Here is a 20848-nt window from a genome sequence, read left to right as displayed (position 1 = left end):
GAGAGAGAGAGAGAGAGAGAGAGAGAGAGAGAGAGAGAGAGAGAGATGTATGGAGAGAAAAGAATTAATTTGTCCTTCTCAAGGTGGGATTCCATTACAAACCCCATTAAAGAATGGAAACCTGCTTAGGGTTTCAAATAGGACATCAAGGACATTCTGTTATTGCCACAGGCCCAGTGAGTTGGTTGGGAGGCCACTTATCTCAAGAAAGCAAACCAATGGGCTATCCTCCCTCCTTATCTCCTCAAGACCTTAGGAAGTCAGAAGAGTCCCTCCGGAGGACATAGCTACCTCTCCATAACCTCCCCCCAACCCTGGTGAAAGATCTGATGCTTATGCTGTGTAACTTGTTGCTTTCTGATTAGGTAAACTTTCCCTCCTAGATTGTAAGTCCAGTCCCCAGATTAGGGAGTACGGGACAGAGTGGGGAGGGAACCTTGAGTCAGGAATCTATAAAATGCTTGTAACTGCACCCATGCATTGAGCATGCCCACTCTCTGACTCCAGGTTTGTCATTATAATTTGGGTGGGTGGTCCTTCTATTTCAGCCCACACAGAGACAAAGAAAGAGAAGAGACTAGAGATGGAGAAAGTCCAGGATAGGGGGAGAGAGAGGAAGAGACACAGAGAGAGAAAAATAAAACAAAACCTGTTCCATAACATAGATGGCCAGGTAAGTGGCTGGATTTCCCAAGCCTAGAAAGGTTCTGGTAGAAGGCATATTCTGTTAAAGCATTTAATGCTTCTGTGGAGGAGCTCTTTACAAAGAAGTGTATGGTGTTCTTTAAGCACAAAGAGCAAAATTATTTCCCCCCCTCACTTTATTTATCCCCACCCTTAGAAACTGAGTTTCCCAGGTTTCAGGAGAATAAAAACAAAAGCTGCTTTTGTTAACCTGGAGTGAGCAGAGCCATTCTAAACCAGGAGTGGGCTTTGTAGCAGTACTACTTGGTCCCATACAAAGTGTGCCCTTAAGAAACACTCCTGGGGAAACATGACATTAAGTGTATTGAGTATGCAAAACTCCTTTCCACTCAAGCCCCAAAGGAATATGGTAATGAACTAATTAGAAAAGTGGAGGTAATACTTACAAGGTTAAGGTCTCATTGCACAGTCCATGGAAAGCATTCTCAGGAATTGAAGTTATAAAAGGGTTATCAGTAATTTCACTGCAATAAGGAGAAAAAGAAAAGCTTGTCATGAGAAAAAAAAACAAAACAAAACATTGGGTTGACCAGTCAAAATCCATAAATGCCCCTCCAGATAATTGTTATCCCAACTCATTTCCATTTTAGTCCTTTACAGCTTCTGAAGTCAGTCTGCTCCAATGAAGTCTCAGGCTGATCAGTGTTAATGAATCAAGAATTTATAATATAAAATTGTTCATTCCTCAAATGAATAATAGGGTCCCCAACTGACAGATTATCTAAGAAAGGCTGATATTGGTGAATACTGAAATTCTCCAACAGTGCAATTTTTAAAAAATCTTGATGTTTTAATCAAATGTTATAATGCAAATGGCTGAAGTGCTGCCAGAAAAGTTCATGTGCATCTCAGTTTTACATATTTTTCTTCTGATGTGAAAAATAGGAGTAGAGTTTTCTAGGCTAACCCTCCACTTAATTAAACCTTAAAAACAATGAAATCATTATATTTGGCAGTCATAGACAGAGATAAAGTGGCATATAGTGTAAAAAAAAATATGAATCTGAGAAAAAAACTAAATTACAGAGGCAAGAGATGTGCTGTTTAGAGATCCCCAGCCTGGGGAAGGATGTGCAAGGTTTCCCTCAGGAAAGAGTGTGCACACTCCTTGAACCTGTATGATGGAATGTAGGAGAAAACTGGGCTTCCATAGACCAAATAATTCTTTGTTTTCTAAAGAAAATGGGTTGGAGAAAGGTGTGAAAGGGAAGAAAGGCATGGAGAAAAGGTGGTTAAAAATTGCAAGACTAAAAAATGAAGGTTAAAAAATTTTCTTTCATATAATTGAGGGGAAAAAATAAAATATTAATTAAAATGCTGACACAGATTGGAGTTAGGAATAGCTAATTTTTTTATTTTTTATTTTTTTAAAAAAACCCTTACCTTCCGTCTTGGAGTCAATACTGTGCATGGGCTCCAAGGCAGAAGAGTGGTAAGGGCTAGGCAATGGGAGTCAAATGACTCCCAGGATCACACAGCTGGGAAGTGTCTGAGGTCACATTTGAACCTAGGACCTCCCATCTCTAGGCCTGGCTCTCAATCCACTGAGCTACCCAGTTGCCCCCAGGAATAGCTAATTTTTAAAATTTAAGGGGAGGAATCAGAAGACATAGAAAGTCAGTAAATATTTTTTAGTTGGATGAAAAAATAAAGACCTGTTCCAGCATAGACCTTAGGATTTAAAGCTGAGATCCACAAAGTCCAAATATTTCATTTTACAGAGGAAGAGACTGAAACCCAGAGCACTTCAAAAGATTTGCCAAAGGTACTCTGGTATTGGCATAGGAAATGGCCAACCTACCTTTGCCAAGAAAACTCCAAATAGGGTTATGAAGAGCCAGGAAGACTAAAATGACTGTATAATAACAACACTGGTAATAAAAAAGGACTAGGATTGGAATCTGGATCCCTTGACTTTAAATTCAAAGCTCTTTCACTATATCACACTGGGCGTGACCCACAGGGAAAAGTAGGTTAAGAAAATTTAAGGAATTTGCCCAGGGTCACACAACTAATAATGAGTAGAGCTGGAATTCTTTTATCCAGGAAAAAAATTTTTCAATGCCTGAGTCTTCTGGTCTAAGTTTAAATCTACTACCTTACTTACTCTCTTTAAATCATATGAGGCATCATTAGTTAGTATTTCAAGTTACAGTTACTTAGACCACTACCTCTAATACTGCCCAAAGGGGGTGGGAGGTGGGGTGGCTAGTGCAGATTTAGATAGTGCAAAGACTGAGGTTTCTTTAGGTCAGAGAGGTGAGGGTTAGTGTAGATCAAACTCTCTGAAGACTCCCTGTGAAGGAACATTTAGATCCTGGGACTCTTAGTTAGATACTTTTTTTGGCCTACTGCCCCCTTTCCAGAAAAAATATTACTTAGCCCCCTGGAAATTAATTTTTTTAAATTTTAATAGCAATTAATAGGAAAGATAAATGCACCTGTGGCTATCACCGCCTTCCTGGATCACTGCAGCACCCACCAAGGGGCGGTGGCGCCCACTTTGGGATTCACTGGTTTAGGGTTATCCAAATTCCTTCTAACTTTCCCCTTTCCATTAAATTACTTTTTATTGATTGATTGAGTGGTCTATGGCAGGCTTGGCAGAGCCCAGAGAAAGGTCCTGGATCCAAAAGGAACCCAGACATGGTCTTACAGTCAGATAGCCAGATGTTCAGGATCATAAGGAAACATAGCAGATAACAGCAGGCAACAGGTAGGACGAGGCATCAGGATAGATCAGCAACCACAGGACAGGCAGCCAGTCTCCCCAAGAAAATCCAGAGAGAGACAGCCAAAATCCTCAGTTAATAGTTAACACATACTCCCACATTCTAGAATCTTTATCCTCCTTCATCTCTCCCCTGCAAACCAACCTCTCTTGCTAAAACCCTCTCTTCCTTATAACAGAATGTACCTTGACTGCTTCAAGATTAAATAAAACAAATATGCAAGTGAAAATGCTTATCAAAATTAGACATTATTACTACAATTGCTACTACTATAAAAATATAGATAATAATTATAAATAGAGGTAGTATATTATGATAGTCTACAGAATGCTGGGCTTGCAAATCTATCAAGTCATTTGTGTCGAAAAAGGAAGTTCCTACTCTGAGATATTCCTACACTGATGAAAACATAGATCCCTTGTATATTTGTTATTAGGAATAATAAGAATATGGATTATCATGAGAATTCTGATCTTGAAATTTTTTTGTCATCCTAAAGTGGAAAGAATTGTTGTATGAGGTGCAAAACACCAAAACAAGTTTGCCAAAACAATGTGATTTTTAATAGTATTTAGAATTTAAAGTTTCCCCTGATATTTCCAATATCTTAAAAAACAAACAAACAAGATTTACTGATATCTTTGAAGTTAATAATGTTGAAAGGATATGTGCATACTTACAGTATAAAGAACACATCAGCTGAATCAATTTTGGTCAAGTCAGGAAATATTTTAAGTCCTGTATTGAAAATCCCACTAAATTACACAAAGAAACAAAGATAGATATTAGGTTTAAGAAAAACAATACAAACATACATCAAACGTATTATGCCATTGCTGGCTCATTCCTTTGTTGATTTTTGTCATTCAGATTTCTCAGAAAATGTGGCATTCCTTCTTTCTTGGTTTCTTCCCCACTTCAAGAATTTTTTGTTTTCATTTTTTCCTTCTAAATAGAGTTTCTAATTCCTTGATTAGCTGTATAATCTTTGACCTGTGAATACTTTCAGACAGATCATTATAATTTGTTACTAGCCTTTTTGCTGTTCTTATACAAAATTCTATCTCCCAATCCATGTCTTTTCCCAGGCTGCACTCCATGCTAGTATTCCTTTTCACTTCTATCTATTAAAATTCCTAGTTCCCTTCATATCTGAACTCAAATGTCACTTCCTACATAAAATCTGTCCTGATCCCACATGCAATTAGTGTCTCTTGAAATTACTTTGAATTCATTTTATAAATATATGTTTATATATATGTATACATATACATATTTATATATAATTCACCAATTTGTATATCCACTGTTTCTTCCAATTGAATGTAGGATACTTGAATGTGGGAGTCTTTTATTTTTGACTCAGTATACTGGGCACATAGCATAGTACCTGGTTCATAGCAAGTACATAATAAATCCTTGTTGTTTATTAAATGCTAGATGAAATATGCCCCCATCTAGAGAGGCTTACATCAAGACAGATATATTCTACTTTTTCACCCAGTTGTCAGGTTAGATGGAATTAACATTGATCTCAACTCAATGATATTGAAGTAAACTAATTGAATTTGGATTCCTTTTCCTTTAATTTTTTTTTTGTTCTTTTGGTGGAGGAGGGGTATTTTGATATATAAGAATAAACCACACTAATACTTTGGTTTTCCCAATCAAATTTTAAAGTCATATGTTAAACGTGTTTCTCTGAATTAACTCAGGAATACTAGTACAGTAGAATAAAACTTCAAATATGAATATGTTCAGATAATTGAAAAATCAGAAATTATCTTTAATAACAAACTTACATTTATCTATTTTATTCAAGTCCTTAAGGCATTCAGAATCATGGAATATCTTTTGAAATCATCACTACATTATTTTTCATTCATGCAATCATTATTTATTGTAATATTTACTTTGAACAAAGCATTCTACTAGGAAGATTTACAAAGATAATTAAGTCAGTCCTTCCCCTTTAAGAGCTAATAACATAGATTTGTAATATAAGTATAGATGTAAACTTTTAAAAAATGACAGTTTATGTATACAGGGTATATAGGGTAGCTTTGAAATATTAATCTAAATGTTTGATTAGCTATAACATCTCATTCCTGATCCATGATGAATAAAAGGGAATTTAATCTTCATGTATACTGCATGGTCACTAGTTCATTAGCCTTTTCACATTCGGGAGTTGGATACACTTGAAACTTTAAGGTAGGCCAGTGATGGGCAAACTTTTTAAAGAGGGGGCCAAAGGAAAGGAAATGCTCATCTGTTGGTGTGTTTCTAAGGCATGTGTTAGTAGAAATTTGGGGTTCATTTGAGCCTTAAAATATTTAGATATATGACAAACTTCCTGTGGATGTTTAGGGGACTTGGAAACCACATTTCCCATGATTCAATGGATTTCCTGTCTTACGTGATAATGTGAGCCAACGTAAAGCGTAGCTTAAATAGAGAGGACTTGATTGGGAGGCAGCTCTTTGGTACCAGGGAGCCAGGTGGGCAGAAGGTATGGAGGGGGATTTGAATTAGATCTTAGCAGGCACATAGTCTTCTTATATTTTACCAACATGGCCTTAATTAAAATATTAATACTTCTTTTAATATCCATATATATTCATTTTAATAATAACAGTTTGGTGATCATAGGCAACTCTTTCGAAGTTTCCCCTCCTCCCCCAATCTGGCCTGCAGGCTGTAGTTTGCCCATCACTGAGGTAGGATTCTTCATTTAGAAATCTCATTTTAAGTTTTTTTGTTGTTGTTCTGTTAGATTTTCTTGGCAAAGATATTGAAGTGATTTGCTATTTCTTTCTCTAGCTCAGTTTACAAATGAGCAAATTGAGGCAAGTAGGATAAAATGACTTACCCCAGGTTACACAGCTAGTGTCTGAGGCTAAATCTGAACTCATAAAAATACATTTTCTTGACTTCAGGCCAGGTACTCTATCCACTACATAACCTAGGTTTTTTTTTGCTTTATCAGTTCTTGAGTACAATTTCTTTGTACATGAGAAATACTCTATAAGTATTTAATGATTGGTTATGGTATAGTATATTCTTTGAGTGACTTCTTTATCTCTCAACACCCATATTATAATATATGAATTTTCTTGATGTGTTTTAAGTAGATAAATGTTCTGTGAGAGTTCTAAGGAAGGAAGGATTGTTTCTGTTCAGGAGATCAAGGTTAGTTTCCTAGAAAAGCCGATATTTGAATTTGAACAGTTGAAAGTGCTCTAATTTGGCTACAAAGCCAATAGATGACTAAAATAGAGATATGTGCACTAAAAGTTCACAGTGATCTGTGAGTTTGTGTGTGGGAAGGAAGAAGACTGAGAGAACTTGGGAGGGAAGTGAGGGAACAGGCATCATTAAGATCATTGAAAGACTGAGCAGGGGAATAAATTGGAGGTGGTTCAAATTGAAGACTATAACAACCAGGTTGATATAATACATATCATATTAATATAAGAATATAATAATTAGTTGGACATAAAGAGAAATTGACTGATTTTTTAAAACAACTTTTTCGTATTTTATTTCATATCTTTGAATTGTCCTGTATTGTCTTTTTATATAATATGATGTCTGGCTCCATAGATTTCAGCAAATAGCAAAAAGCATATCTACCATTAAAAAAGTTAAGGATTTTTAATCTAGAGGTATGTATGTGTGTGTGTGCATGCATGTGTGTGAACTTGTAAGCATATACATATACACACACAAATATATACATATTCATTTGTAGGTATATATAATCTTATATAAAATAAAATTTCTTCCATATAATAAAGATTAATAGCTCCTAAAGTTCTCTTTCTCTCTATTTATTGCACTTTTACTCATTTACTCCAGCTGAGATAATGAGGGGGTGTGTGTGTGTGTGTATGTATGTGTATATATAAATATGTATGTATATATAAATATGTGTGCATATTTACATATGTGGGTTTTGAAGTGTTGTGGCTGGGGAAACTGCATCCCCCAGAGTGCCCCAGGGGTCCCTCCCCCTACTTCTTGGCATGGGATTGGTCTTGAATTGGACCTCCCATGCTAGGGAGATGCCACACCCCCTACTTCCAGGTGTGGGATTGGTCTATATAAGGACCAATCCTGCGCCTAGCAAGGAACTTTGAATCTGAGAAGATTCAGGGTTTAGTGGGGAAGTTAATTTCAGCCTAGGGAACTCCTGTGGTTTTTTTCTTTAAATAAAGTTTTAAAAAGATCAGAGGCAGATAGTTTTCTTTCAACTCTTCACACACACACACATATATACTTATATATATATTATTTTTAACATATGTATATAAAGAGATTAGGGGGCATTAACCTTTATGTAGATGTATACACATGTGAGAATGTGTGTATGTCTGTGCAAACACAGGCACCTGCACATATGCTCATACAACATATCAGTCTATAAAATATTCCCATGGCACAGGAACTAGAACTACCCTTCTCCCCCTTCTACATATATCCCTTGAGGTTTCACATTGCCCATCTGTGACTTCATTTACCTTCAAGGGTATTCTTAATGCTCATTTAAACCTGCTTTCATTTAGATGAAAATGATCAGGATTGGGAGGTTGGGGGAGATGTCGTGCGATTAAGGACAGCTCTGACCAAATAACAACATAATCATTCTACTCTAAAGAACAGAGTTAACATTACAAAATGTAAAATGAATAATTTTGATTATATTAAATTGAAAAGTTTTTGTACAAACAAAACCAATGCAACCAAAATTAGAAGGGAAGCAACAAATTGGGGGGGGGGCAATTTTTATAACAAAAACCTCTGACAAAGGTCTAATTTCTCAAACTTATAAGGAGTTAAGTAAATTGTACAAAAAAATCAAGCCATTCCCCACTTGACAAATGGTCAAAGGACATGAATAGATATTTTCAGATGAAGAAATCAAAATTATCAATAAGAACATGAAAAAGTGTTCTAAATCTCACATAATTTGAGAAATGCAAATCAAAACAATTTTGAGGTACCACCTCCTACCTAGAGATTAGCCAATGTGACAGTAAAGGAAAATAATAAATGTTGGAGGGAATATGGAAAAATTGGGACACTAATACATTGCTGGTAGAGTTATTAATTAATCCAACCATTCTAAAAGGCAACTTGGAATTATGTGCAAAGGGCCTTAAAAGAATGTATACACTTTGATCCAGAAATATATACCACTACTGGGTTTGTACCCCAAAGAGATAATGAAAAATGTTTGTACAAAAAATATTCATAGCCACGCTCTTTGTGGTGGCAAAAAATTGGAAAATGTGTGTGTGTGTGGGGGCAGTTCCTCAACTGGGGAATGGCTGAACAAATTGTGGTATCTAATGGTAATGGAATACTATTGTGCTGTAAGGAATGATGAACTGGATGAATTCTATATGAACTGGAAAGACTTCCAGGAACTGATGCAGAGTGAAATGAACAGAATCAGGAGAACATTATATACAAAAAATGAAACATTGTGGAATAATGCAATGTAATGGACTTTACTACTAGTAGCAATACAAAAATCCAGGACATTCATGAAGGATTTATGAGAAGGAATACTATCTATATTGAGAGAAAAAACTATGGGAATAGAAATGCAAAAGAAAAACTTATGGCATCACTTTGTTTATGTGGATATATGATTTGGGGTTTTGGCTCTATGGTAAAAATGAATAATTTAGAAATAGGTATCAAGTGATAACATTTGTACAACCCAGTAGAATTGCTTATTGGCTCTGGGAGGGAGGGGAGGAGGGAGGGAGAGAAAATGAATCATGTAAACATGGAAAAATGTTTTAGAAAAATTAAATAATAAAACTTTTTTTAAAAATATAGAACAGAATTTGCAATACTTACAGGAATTTTAAGAGAGGCAGTTCTTTTAGGGCATCAGGATCTATGTAAGTTAAACTCCTAGTATTTCGAATTTCTCTGCAAAAATTAAAATGAACAAGTTTACAGAGTGAAGAATATCGTGCCAAATATGATATCTGAGCTCTTTCTTCATTAGTCACAAAACCCAAGGAGACAAGACATAAAGAGAACCCAGACCAAAAAAAAAAAATGATTTTGAATTAGGAGATAGGAATAACTACTGGCAAAAGGACAACAAATTGCTTTCAACTCAGGGAAGAAGGGCCTGTGCATTCTTTGCTGCCTATGTAGCTAGGCTACTTCTTGGATCTTTACTGCCAGCTTTGAACTGACTCTAGTTAAACTGTGGTAATGGGGGACATTTGTTTTGGTTGTATTCACAGTACTTTTTTGTTTCCCTTTAGGCCTAATTGGGCAAAAAAAAAAAAATACAAAAAAACCCCACACCAATCTAGCCACAGTGGTGCTGGAGGTAGTGGGCAAACACCATTATTGTTATTTGCAATAGCAACAATAAAAAGCAAAAGAGCACATTCAGGAGTGGAAGTTTTTGAGTGCCTTGGATAATCAGTAAAATGCATGGCAATGAAGGCCATTATTTTCTGAGCATATTGCCAGTTCACAAGGAATAGATCTTTATAGCTCACTAAGGATTATTAGTTGTTATAGGACTTTTGGTTTATTTGCCACTTCACCTACAAAACTCTTTCCCAGAGTGATTGACAGGCAGCAGAAGCAACCAGTTTGAGCTTTTCCTCCTAGAGATTCCTTCTGCTTATAGTGCTAATTAGGAGAAAGGACCTGAATATTCTACAGACTGGCTAGTCAGATCCTCCAGAATTCAAAGTTAGATGTATCTCAAAACATTTTCTGCAAATTATTGGCTCATAATGAGTGCTTATTTTTCTATCCCCTTCTCCCACCCCCTCTGTCTCTCTCTCTGTCTCTCTGTCTCTCTCTCTCTTTATCTATCTATCTATCTATCTATCTATCTATCTATCTATCTATCTATCTATCATCTATCTATTGTCTTCTTCCTTTTTTACTTTTCTGTGGACTTGGACTATGTTGGTCATCCTCTTCTTGATATTCCCTTCCCTCTACATTTCCATGACCCCACTCCATCCCAATTCTTCTCTTGACTGTATCTCTTTAATCTTCTTTGCTGGATCTTTTTTTTTTTTTCTGGGTCATACTTTCTAATGATGGATGTCCCTCAGGGCTCTGTTCTTCTCTATATATACTAATTTGATTTAATTATGTCTATCTTGTCTTCCGAAAGGGATATATGAGGAAAGGAGGACAAGGAAAGAGAGGAGGGGGGAAAACAACTTTGCACACTTGTATGACTTAAGTAGGAGGTCTATGTTCAAGGGAAAGATTGTTATGTAGTTATTTCAAAGGAAATAAGTGAACTTCTGTTCAGGTTTCAGATTCTACATGGCCATATTGAAAGATTGGTGTGAAGAAAATGCTTTGTTGAAGGAAGAAAATGTTTACAAATGGGATGGCTCAACTTGCATAAAGGTTGGTAGCAATCTTGGACCAATGAAGGCGAAGGGATGAAGAAATAAAAATTAAAGTCAAGAAATCATTATGTTAATAACAAAGGAGTCATTGTCATTGTTCAGTTGTTTTTCAGTTGTATCTCTTTGTGACTCCATTCAGGGTTTTCTTGGCAAAGATACTGTAGTGGTTTGTCATTTCCTTTATTTTACAGATGAGGAAACTAAGGCAAAGTGTTATGTAATTTGCCTAGGGTCATATAGCTAGTAACTGTCTGAGGCCAAATTTGAACTCAGGAAGGTGAATTTAAATTCCTCTTGACTGGGAACTCTATCTACTGCGCCACCTAGCTGCCTTAATATCAAGGGAAACACACATAAAAATAATAATTGTTGGATTAGGAAGATAGATGAAACTGAATTAACTTTTTTTTTTAACTCTTACCTTCTGTCTTAGAATTGATGCTAAGTATTAGTTCCAAGACAGAAGAGAGGTAAGGGCTAGGCAATTGGGGCTAAGTGATTTGCCCAAGGATACACAAACTAGGAAGTGTCTGAGGTCAGATTTGAATCCAGGACCATCTGTCTTTAGGCTTAGCTCTCTATCCATTGAGCTACCTTGCTGCCCCAGGGATTAACTTTTAAAAGAGCTGTGACATGGAATATTTTGCATTAATTACACATTAAATATATAATATACTTCTGAGTCAAGAAGGGCAGCATCTGTCCAAGAAATGTTTAAATAATTTTTTTCTGTTGTAGTATTTCACACGCTGAAAAATTTGAAAAATTACAAAAAAATTCAAATCAGTTATAGCTTGACTAAGTTCTAGACAATATAAATTTTAATTGTACAATAGAAAGACCATCAAGCACACCACTGTTTTTAACTCTTCAAAAAAAACCTCATGAAAAATTTTCTGTTTCTACTATCTTTCTACCCTGATCCCTATTCTAATATCACAGAACAGCCCTGATTCTTTTAATCAGATCAATTTCTACTTTGGCTTTGTCTGGTATCATGACTGCTACTTCTGCTTTTTTAACTTTAGAAGATACATAATATATTCTGTTCAGCCTTTTATCTTGAATGTGTGTGTCACCTTGCCTCAAATGTGTTTCTTGTAAACAACACATAGTAGGATTCTGGTTTTTAATCCACTCTGCTATGTGCTTCTGTTTAATGGGTGAGTTCATCCCAATCACAGTAAGCATTATGATTACTGTGTATTGCCCTCCATTGGATTATCCCCTTTGGATCCAAACAGCCCTGATTCTAAATAAATTGTGTTAATGAGGTTTTAATTTCTGGGCTTTAAATCCTTTTTTTTTTCTTTTAATGATCTTTGAAAAGGTCAATGCAGTGTAGTCTTTTGGAGTGGAGAAAAAACACATCATTATTAAGAATTGCCATTGTAAAACCAAAACAATCAGCCCAGTATCAAGAGATTTTGGTAAGAGAAATAAGTGTGTTTAGAGAAGGACTTGGGTAGAAGATAGCCCTTGAAACAGCAAAATATTTCAACTAAATAGCAAAAATGGTGCAAGTTTGTTTATGCTAATTTCCAAAAGGGATATAGAAAGAGAGGAGGACAGGAAAAGAGGAAAAAAAATATTTTTGCACACTCATATGAGTCAGGTAGGATCTCATTGTTCAAGGGATGGTTTGTTGTGAAGTTGTTTCACAGAAGATGAGTAAACTGCCACTCAGGTCATTCCTCCTCCCTTGTTTTTATGGGATTTTATCAAAAGAAAAGAGCAAAACCAAAAGAATTTGTCACGTTGAGGATAATTACTTTATGGAATTACAGTTTCAGAAATATATTAATCTATGAAAGTCTGAAAAATCTTTTAAAAGAGAGGCAGGTGAAATAGGTGAAGAGAAAAATGATGAAAATTTGAATCAAGCAGTTGCTTGTTCTTATCAAACAAAGAGATATGGCAGCCAAGGATGTCACTGGTTTAGAGTAATTGCTTATTTGAAAAACATTATGGAAAAGAATAATGCAAGATTATAGGTGGTAGTATCATATAAAAAAATAGCAAAAAGCAGTTGAGAAGAAAATAAATCTGCATTTGGGCTAGAGATTTGTCTAAGTCAGATCATTCTATATTTAATGCAATTGTATGTGAAGCTAGGAGGTTAACAATTAGAAGTGAAATGGAATGGATGAGCCAACATCCATAAGGATTTGTTCTCATAAATACTAATAATATAATAACCACATTTAGACTCCGCTGCCTCCGTACTCTATTAATCAACCAAAAGGCATATATTAAATTACTATATTATGGGCTATTTAACTAACCTATGAGGTGTGGGAGTAGTAATGGTACTTAAAAAGAACAGTGGCAAGACCTGGTCAAGTATAAAAGACCATACTAGAATTAACATGGTTTTAAAAGCACTCCGAATATGCCAAGATAACCCAGAGAAGATTCCAAAAGAAAGGAAAAAGATCAGAGACAATACTTAAACCAACAAAGGTAACCATGAAACCATCAACAAGTATAGACTTTACTCTCTTATTTCCATAATATCTCTTATAGGACAGTATGTTTGTTAAGGTTATCATGGGTGAAAAGTAGAAAGCTTATTTTCTACTACAGAGTTGTGAGATTTAGAGAATAAAAGCTCCTATAATGATTATTAAGTTTTAAAAAACAATTTATTCATGGGACAAAATATCACTTTAAAAGTTTTCCTTAAACAAAGCTATACTATTTATATGTTAAAATCATGCAAGAAGGAGTCACAGATGTGATCTTAGAGATAATTTTGTTTATTGGCTTGCTGAGTATTCACATAAAAAAGGCAATACTAGGAACAGACAGCTACATGCTCATGAGAGGTCTTCTTGTTTCTGTAGATTAAAAAGCTCCAGAAACAATGAGTTTTGATTAATTAAATGAAGTGGAATTATAATACTACTAATGTAAGACATTCTATTATGGTTAATAAGAATATTATGCATGATCTCTATAGCAATGTGACATTTCTTTTTTTTTTAATTTTTCTTTTGGTTTCTGTTCTTTCGCTGGGGTCCTTTATCTACTGCTTTATTCTGTAACTATAAAGTAACCCACAATCTCCATTGTTATTGTAATTTATTGTGAAATTGCCAATAATCAGATATATATTCATATTTGTATTTTTATTTTATTGCTTCTTGTCCTTGAAAATCATTCATAATTGAAAGATGATGTTGGCCCTTGGCTAAGTATTTTTTCTAATAAAACAAAGCAAATCACATATAAGAAAAATTCTCAGGCAGGGGTAAGAGTGGCTTCCACCTCCTCCTCCTCTCACGGCTCCTATTGCACCAAAAGATATGCAATAAATACAGTACTTTGCCTCGACAAAGAAGTGATGTTTGTTTGGGAAAGTGATTGTTGAAAGGGCTTTAGCTACTGAGCTACTGTGAAGTGATTCAGTTTACTGCATTCTTGCTTTTTTTTTTCTTAGAAGAAATTGAGCAGAAGCCAACTTGAAATTTGTGTTTTGCTCAGAATGTTCCTGAATATATCAATTGTGTTTGAACAAATTCACTTTTTCCAAAACATAGGTTAGAGTAGGACTGCTTATTATTAATGATGAAAATCAGTACCTCATACCTCAGGAATTAATTAGTTCATCCCACTTCGAATCCTGTTACTTACTAGTGTGATATCTCAAGTGGAATGAACCAGTCAGTATGAATCTTAAGAGATAAAAGGAACTTGTAAAAATCATTTGCATTATTTTTTTTTCATTTTGTAGATGAGGAAACTGAGGCCCAGAGAGAATAATTTACTTGCTTGAGAACTGGCTGTGAGATTAGAGTCACTGTCAGTGACTTGAAAAATCACGGAGATTGAAAATGTTCCACAACACTGGAGACAGCAAATGTCCCCAATCTCAAAAGAAGGGAAGAAGGAAAATGCACACTAGAGGCCAATGAGCCTCTCTTCATTTCAGGGCAAAATTCTATTATTATTTTTATTAAATGATAGCATGTAGGCATTTTGAAAGGTAAGCAGTAAGAGTCAGAAAAAAATCAGAATGGATGTGACATGCCAATTTCCTTTTTGAACAATGTTATTACATTAATAATACAAGAAAGTACTAGGCAGATATGGTACATCTTTATTTTAGTAAAGCATTTAACTATACCTCATGGATGAGAGAGACAGACAGACAGAAATCAGACAGGCAGAGAGAAGGAGAAAGGGAGGTAGAGAGGGAGGGAGGAAGATTAGGTTTATTATGAAGTTAGGTGGATTTAGAATGATTTAATGATCAGACTAGAATAAGAGTTCATTTTCCTCTTTATTTCCCCATCTTGGCTGCACTCCTTTGGATCTCTCCATTATGTCCCCTAAGAACCTCATCATCGAGAACCTCATCATTGAATTTTGTCAAGATTAAATCAGACTTGGTACTGAGACCTCATCAGTACCCTTTACCCTTCTGATTAGAGGACAGAGCAATGAGTTTCTCCTGAAAACTCCTCTTAAATAAGGCACTCAAGCCAACCATCTCTTTATTTCCCATCTGGCTGTACTTTTTTCTGAACCTTCTCCATCATGCTTCTGAATGTTTTTCTTCTTCCATTACATTATAAGCTCCTTGAGGTCAGGTGCTATCCTTTGTAACATTGGTTTCTGGCTCTCCTTTTTCTTTTTGTATATCCAAAATATTCTATTCCTACTTGGCACAATGTCTGGCACATAGTAGATGCTTGATAAATATTTATTGACTGAATAGTTAGATGTTAACACAAAGGGAGAGTTCTTCTTGATTGAATAATTAATATGTTCTTTGCCCCATGCTTAAAAAAATAAAACCTTACCTTATGTCTTAGAATTCATACTAAGTATCAGTTCTAAGGCAGAAGATTGGTAAAGGCTAGGCAATTCTGGTTAAGTGACTTGCCCAGGGTCACACAGCCAGGAGCTGAACCCAGGACCTTCTGTCTCTAGGTCTGACTCTTTCTCCACTGGGACACCTAGCTTTTCAACATTTCTGTCAGTTGCTTGCTAGAAGGAAACATAACATAATTTGGGTTTTCTTTTTTCTTTTCATTGAAGTGATGTGAGGGGAGCTTTTAAATTAAAACAAGAAAAATTAATGAAAAAATTGCAACTGGAACAATACTAGAAAGTATAGTTAGCATTCAGGATAGCAAAGTCAGGCTCAAAAAGTTCTTAGTGGAATGAATCAAATGAAGTAATTTATTTAATAGACATAAGTTTAAGTTCTATAGTTGAGTCCAAAACAAATCAACTGCATAAATACAGACTTACAAAAGGAATGACAAAGTAATACTTTGTCCAAAAAGTATTTAATGATTTTTAAAGACAAAAACACAGTGTGAATCAATAATGTGATATGTAAACTAAAAAAGGCCAAATGATCTGAATTAAGAGAGTCATAAAAGCAGATAGGTGACATGGTGGTGAGAATGCTGGGATTTTAATAAGGAAGACCTGAGTTCCAATGTGATCCCAGCCATTTACTAGCTGTTTGAAGGTAGACAAATCCCTTAACCCTGTTTGCCTCAGTTTCCTCATCTGTAAAATGAGTTAGAGAAGGAAATGGCAAACCATTTCAATATCTCTGCCAAAAAGAAACCAAATGGGGTTAGAGAGAGTTGGGACACCATTAACATTAACAGAATAGTCATAGACTACAGAGCCAAGAAAGAGAATCCTGCTGTCCTCTGCCTTGATCTGACCACAACAAGAGTGTTGTGTTCAGTTTTGGATCCTACATTTTAGGAAGGGTATTGACAAACTGGAGTATATGCAGAAGTGAGGGATTAGGACAGAGGGAGGAGTGGGAACCATGCCATACAAGGATCAGTTGAAGGAATGGGAATGGAGTTCACATTGGACAAAACAAGACATTGAAGAAATATGATAGCTATCTTCCAGCATTTGAAAGGCTGCCTTGAAGAAGAGAATTTAAATTTATTCTGGTTGGATTCACAGAGAAGAGCTAGAACTAAGGAGTGAAAACTATGCGGGGACAGATTTCACCTCAGGTTTAGGGAAAAGTTCCTCATAGTAAAGAGAGTTGTCAAAGACTGGGATAAATTATTTCAGGAGATAAGGAGTTTATTACACTGGATATTTTCAAATGGAGACTGGCTAACTACTTGTCAGGGATATTGTAGAGAGAGCTTCTGTTTCTGTTGGAATTGAACTAGATGATCTTTTCGAGTCTCTTCCATCTCCAAGATTTAAGATTGCTGTGATTTCTCTTTCTCCTTATACCCATGCCAGAGAAAGAAGAAAGGGTCACTTGCATTCCAGTCTGGGACCACTAGGTCTGCAGCCAAGTAGCCCAAAGTTTCTTAAATTGGGGTCCATGAATTTGTGTTTTTAAATAATATTTTGATAACAACGTATCCCCTACATATTTTCATTTTGTGCATTTTTAAATGTTATTCTGAAAGTGGGTCTGGAGGTTTTATTAGACTGCCAAAAGTGTCCAAGACATAGAAAAGATGAACGTTTCCTGTCCTAGTCCAACATCCCAAGCCATATCAACACACCTTATCTCTGTCCAAAACTTCAATTCAAATATAGAACTTTCTACTTAAAGAAGAAAACTTAAGTGGAAATTCTTCTCATCTAAACCAGATCAGTTTCCTTTCTCAATCAAAAATCAGCAATTTCTGCTTCAGCTACTCATATCTAGCCTTGATTCCAAACATTATAGGACAGCACATAAGAGTTTCCTTTCTACCCTTTTTATATCTCTCCATACCCATATTTCTAGTACCAAGGAATGGAAGATTGCAGAGACATGTGTATGTTTTTGACATTTCAAAGTTACTGAGCACCCAATGTGCCTACAAACTCTAAAGTACAAAAGAAATAGAAAACGTGGTCCCTTCATCAAAGTACATTGGAAAGAAGACTGGAATGAAATTCTAAGACTTTTCCAACCAACTAGTTAATATTGGTTATTGGCTGATGCATCATAACCTCTCAGAACCTTGTAACATGTATAAAATGAGAACATTGGAGTGGATAATCTCCAAGAACCCTTCTTGCTATATGATGATGGTGATGTTATTGTCATACAGTTATCATTATCATTATTATTATTATGTTGCTTTAAAGCTTGCAAAGCACTTTGCATACATTATCACATTTGAATCTTATATCAACCTTATGAGTTAGGGGCTATTTTTATCCCCATTTTACTTATGAGACAACCAAGGCTGGGAAAGATTTATTACTTACCCAGAGTCACACAGTAAGTATCAGAGGCAATATTCAGATTCAGGTCTTCCTAACTCAAAGTTAGTGCTCTATGTACTATGTTAACTATTTTCCTTTTATATTACTTCAGTCTAAAATAGGAGAAAGCACCTGCTTGATCTGCTATACTTTATTAATACTTCCCTATTACTTCCCTATATTCTTATTCTGAAGAAAGAAAAGGAGTGCTTTGCACAAGAACTTTTAAGTATGTTACTCTTCAATTTTTCATTGAATTTAAAATAAAAAAGAAATTCAAATTGAATATGACATTGTTCACTGTAGAAGAGGCAGGTTTCCTGCAAATCAGCAGACTAATTTGGCATATTTTATTGATTTAATCAAACTTGAGAGTCTGCAGTCTCTTTTTCTTTCCAAGTATCCATCCTGAACCCCAAGATGAGCCAAGAGCAAGCCTCTTGAGAAATCTACTTGCCCAATGAAATCAGAATTGTGGCAGAAACATAAATCCATTGAGGCTGATGGTAAATTACAGTCCGGGAAGAAATGGACTTGGGGAGAGAATAAAGGGATCTATATAGGAAAGGAGTAGAAAGAAGAGATGAAGTACTAGAAATCGTTAAGTGGGAGAGCAACAATTAAGAAAAATGTTCTCTAGTGATCTTGTTCCTCTAAATGATTTAATTGACCCTGAATTGTTCCACTTCAGTTTGGCCTTGGTTGCTAAGTCGATGGAAGTAATGAAGTTGAACTGAGATTCCAGGCAAGGGTGGAGGTGAACTGACAAAGTCAAGAGAGACTGTAACTAGAGTAAATTTCAGAACAAGACAAAATGCACCAGGTCCAGAGCTGGGAGGGAGAAACTTAAATAGCACCTGCTCAAACACTGCAGTTAGTTTCAAACTTTCATAAGCACTAGATAATCTTATAGTATCTTGAGAAAAAATGTGTAAAAATGACTTTGGAAGTTGTTTTAAAAAAGAAATCAGCCAAAAGACCATTAGTTAAAAAAACAAACACTAAAATCATTAACCAGGCACTGTATTTCACAGACTTACATGTCTTGTTTTCTTTTTAATCCATTCTATTCAGAATAATGGGAATTGAAGTCTGACTTGGATTCAACACATGGCACAATTCAACCAAAGTCAGCAAACATATGTTAAGTATCTACTATGTGCAAGGCATAACAACCTGTTTTTGTTTTTTTTTAAAGACAATTGAAATGTGTAGAAGGGTCCTTCTTTATATTTTAAGGAATTTGGGTGTTAACTTTGCACTTTACAATCAAGAATGTTGAGAACCAAAGAAGTTAAATGCCTTGGACAAAGTCACCTAGGTAATGAATGGAATAGATGAGAATTGAGCCCAGATTTTCTGACTCTAAATCCAGGACTTCTTCCAGGACACCATAGACATCGGTTTATTATAAATTGTAATTTTCCATTAAATTACTTACTTAACTTTTTTTTTATCTTTTAGGTACCATTTTGCCCTATTATTATATCTGCATATAATAAATAGAACACATAATTATAATAAACCTATAATAGATTAAAAATTCTTTAACTTGCAAAAATTAATTGCTTGACAGTTTAATTTATATCCCAAGAACTTCTTAGGTCTTTATGTCCTTGGTTTTAAAGAGTTACTGATTTTTAAGGCAGGATTTCCCTTATTTCCCAGGAAGTTTTGGAAAATTCAAAAAACCCCAAGAATTTCATGCATACTGTCTGAATTATCACAGATTTTAAATTAGTAGGGTTTTGCTGTACTTTGATAATGACCACTGCATGTTTGTTTTAGCACTGACTCCAAAAACATTATGTAACAGAACATAAAATAATCATATAACCAAAGAAGATATTTATAACCCAGAAGGTCTTATACTTTAGCAATTAAATAAACATAACCAATGTCAGTTCAGGGAAGTTTGTAGATCTCTGCGTTTGGAGAAAAGATTCAAGAGAACTCTAGCATTTGCAAAACACAACAGGAGAGACAGTGCATTTTAAAGTTCTGGAAGCCTCTGGGCTCTCTGGCAGGCATTTTCACATTTAAAAAAACTACGGGAGTTAAGTTCTATATTTGTTGTCAATCAGTAGACAAACACTGATTAAGTACCTACTATATGCCAGGCCTCAGTTGAACCCAGAATCTATAAAATGAATTTATTCCTTAGTTTTAAGATATCCGAATTATTTACCCCAGATAATCACAACATTTCTATATTGTATGTCATGATTTATTCATTTCCCCAAGGACCTAGAAAGTTATAAATCTCCTATTTAGTTGTGCTTTTTAAAAGTTTGAGCTAATGCTGATCCTGAGAGCAATACCTTTTATTCATTAGCATACAAATATAATTAAATCTGTATGATATTGAGTGTTTCATAGGTTCATAGGAAACACCAAATTTATTCATTTTTTAAACCCTTATCTTCTGTCTTAGAGTCAATACTGTGTATTGGTTCCAAGGCAGAAGAGTGGTAAGGGCTAGGCAATGGGGGTTAAGTGACTTGCCCAGGGCCACACAGCTAGAAACTATCAAGGGCTATATTTGAATGCAGATCTTCCTGACTTCAGGCTCCACACTATATCTACTGAGCCATCTAGCTGCTTCAAAAAATGCCAATACAGTAAATAGCATGAGGTTTGGAACCCAGCATTTAGATTTGAATCTCAGCTCTGCTCCTTCTTATATGGATTATCTTATACAAGTCATTTCACTTTTTAAGCTTCAATTTTCCTGCCTGTAAAATAAGGAACTTGGCCAAAATATGCCTAAATATCCTTTCT

At 35.3% G+C, this 20848-nt stretch overlaps 1 protein-coding gene across 1 annotated transcript in view; it reads right to left on the bottom strand.

The window, feature by feature from the left end:
* TSHR (thyroid stimulating hormone receptor) overlaps nucleotides 1-20848 on the bottom strand; it is a 161872-nt gene that overhangs the window by 60446 nt on the left and 80578 nt on the right. Inside the window, exons 5-7 of the mRNA XM_044662117.1 lie at nucleotides 9312-9386; nucleotides 4118-4192; nucleotides 1092-1169 (exon numbers count right to left, since the gene is read on the bottom strand). Of these exons, the coding sequence (XP_044518052.1) occupies nucleotides 1092-1169; nucleotides 4118-4192; nucleotides 9312-9386 (228 nt within the window). The remainder of the gene's footprint in view (nucleotides 1-1091; nucleotides 1170-4117; nucleotides 4193-9311; nucleotides 9387-20848) is intronic.

This window comes from Gracilinanus agilis, chromosome 2 (genome assembly GCF_016433145.1).
Source record: "Gracilinanus agilis isolate LMUSP501 chromosome 2, AgileGrace, whole genome shotgun sequence".
In the NCBI taxonomy this organism is placed as follows: Eukaryota; Metazoa; Chordata; class Mammalia; order Didelphimorphia; family Didelphidae; genus Gracilinanus; species Gracilinanus agilis.
Note: the sequence above shows the minus strand (reverse complement) of the source record. Positions and strands in the feature narration are given on the sequence as shown.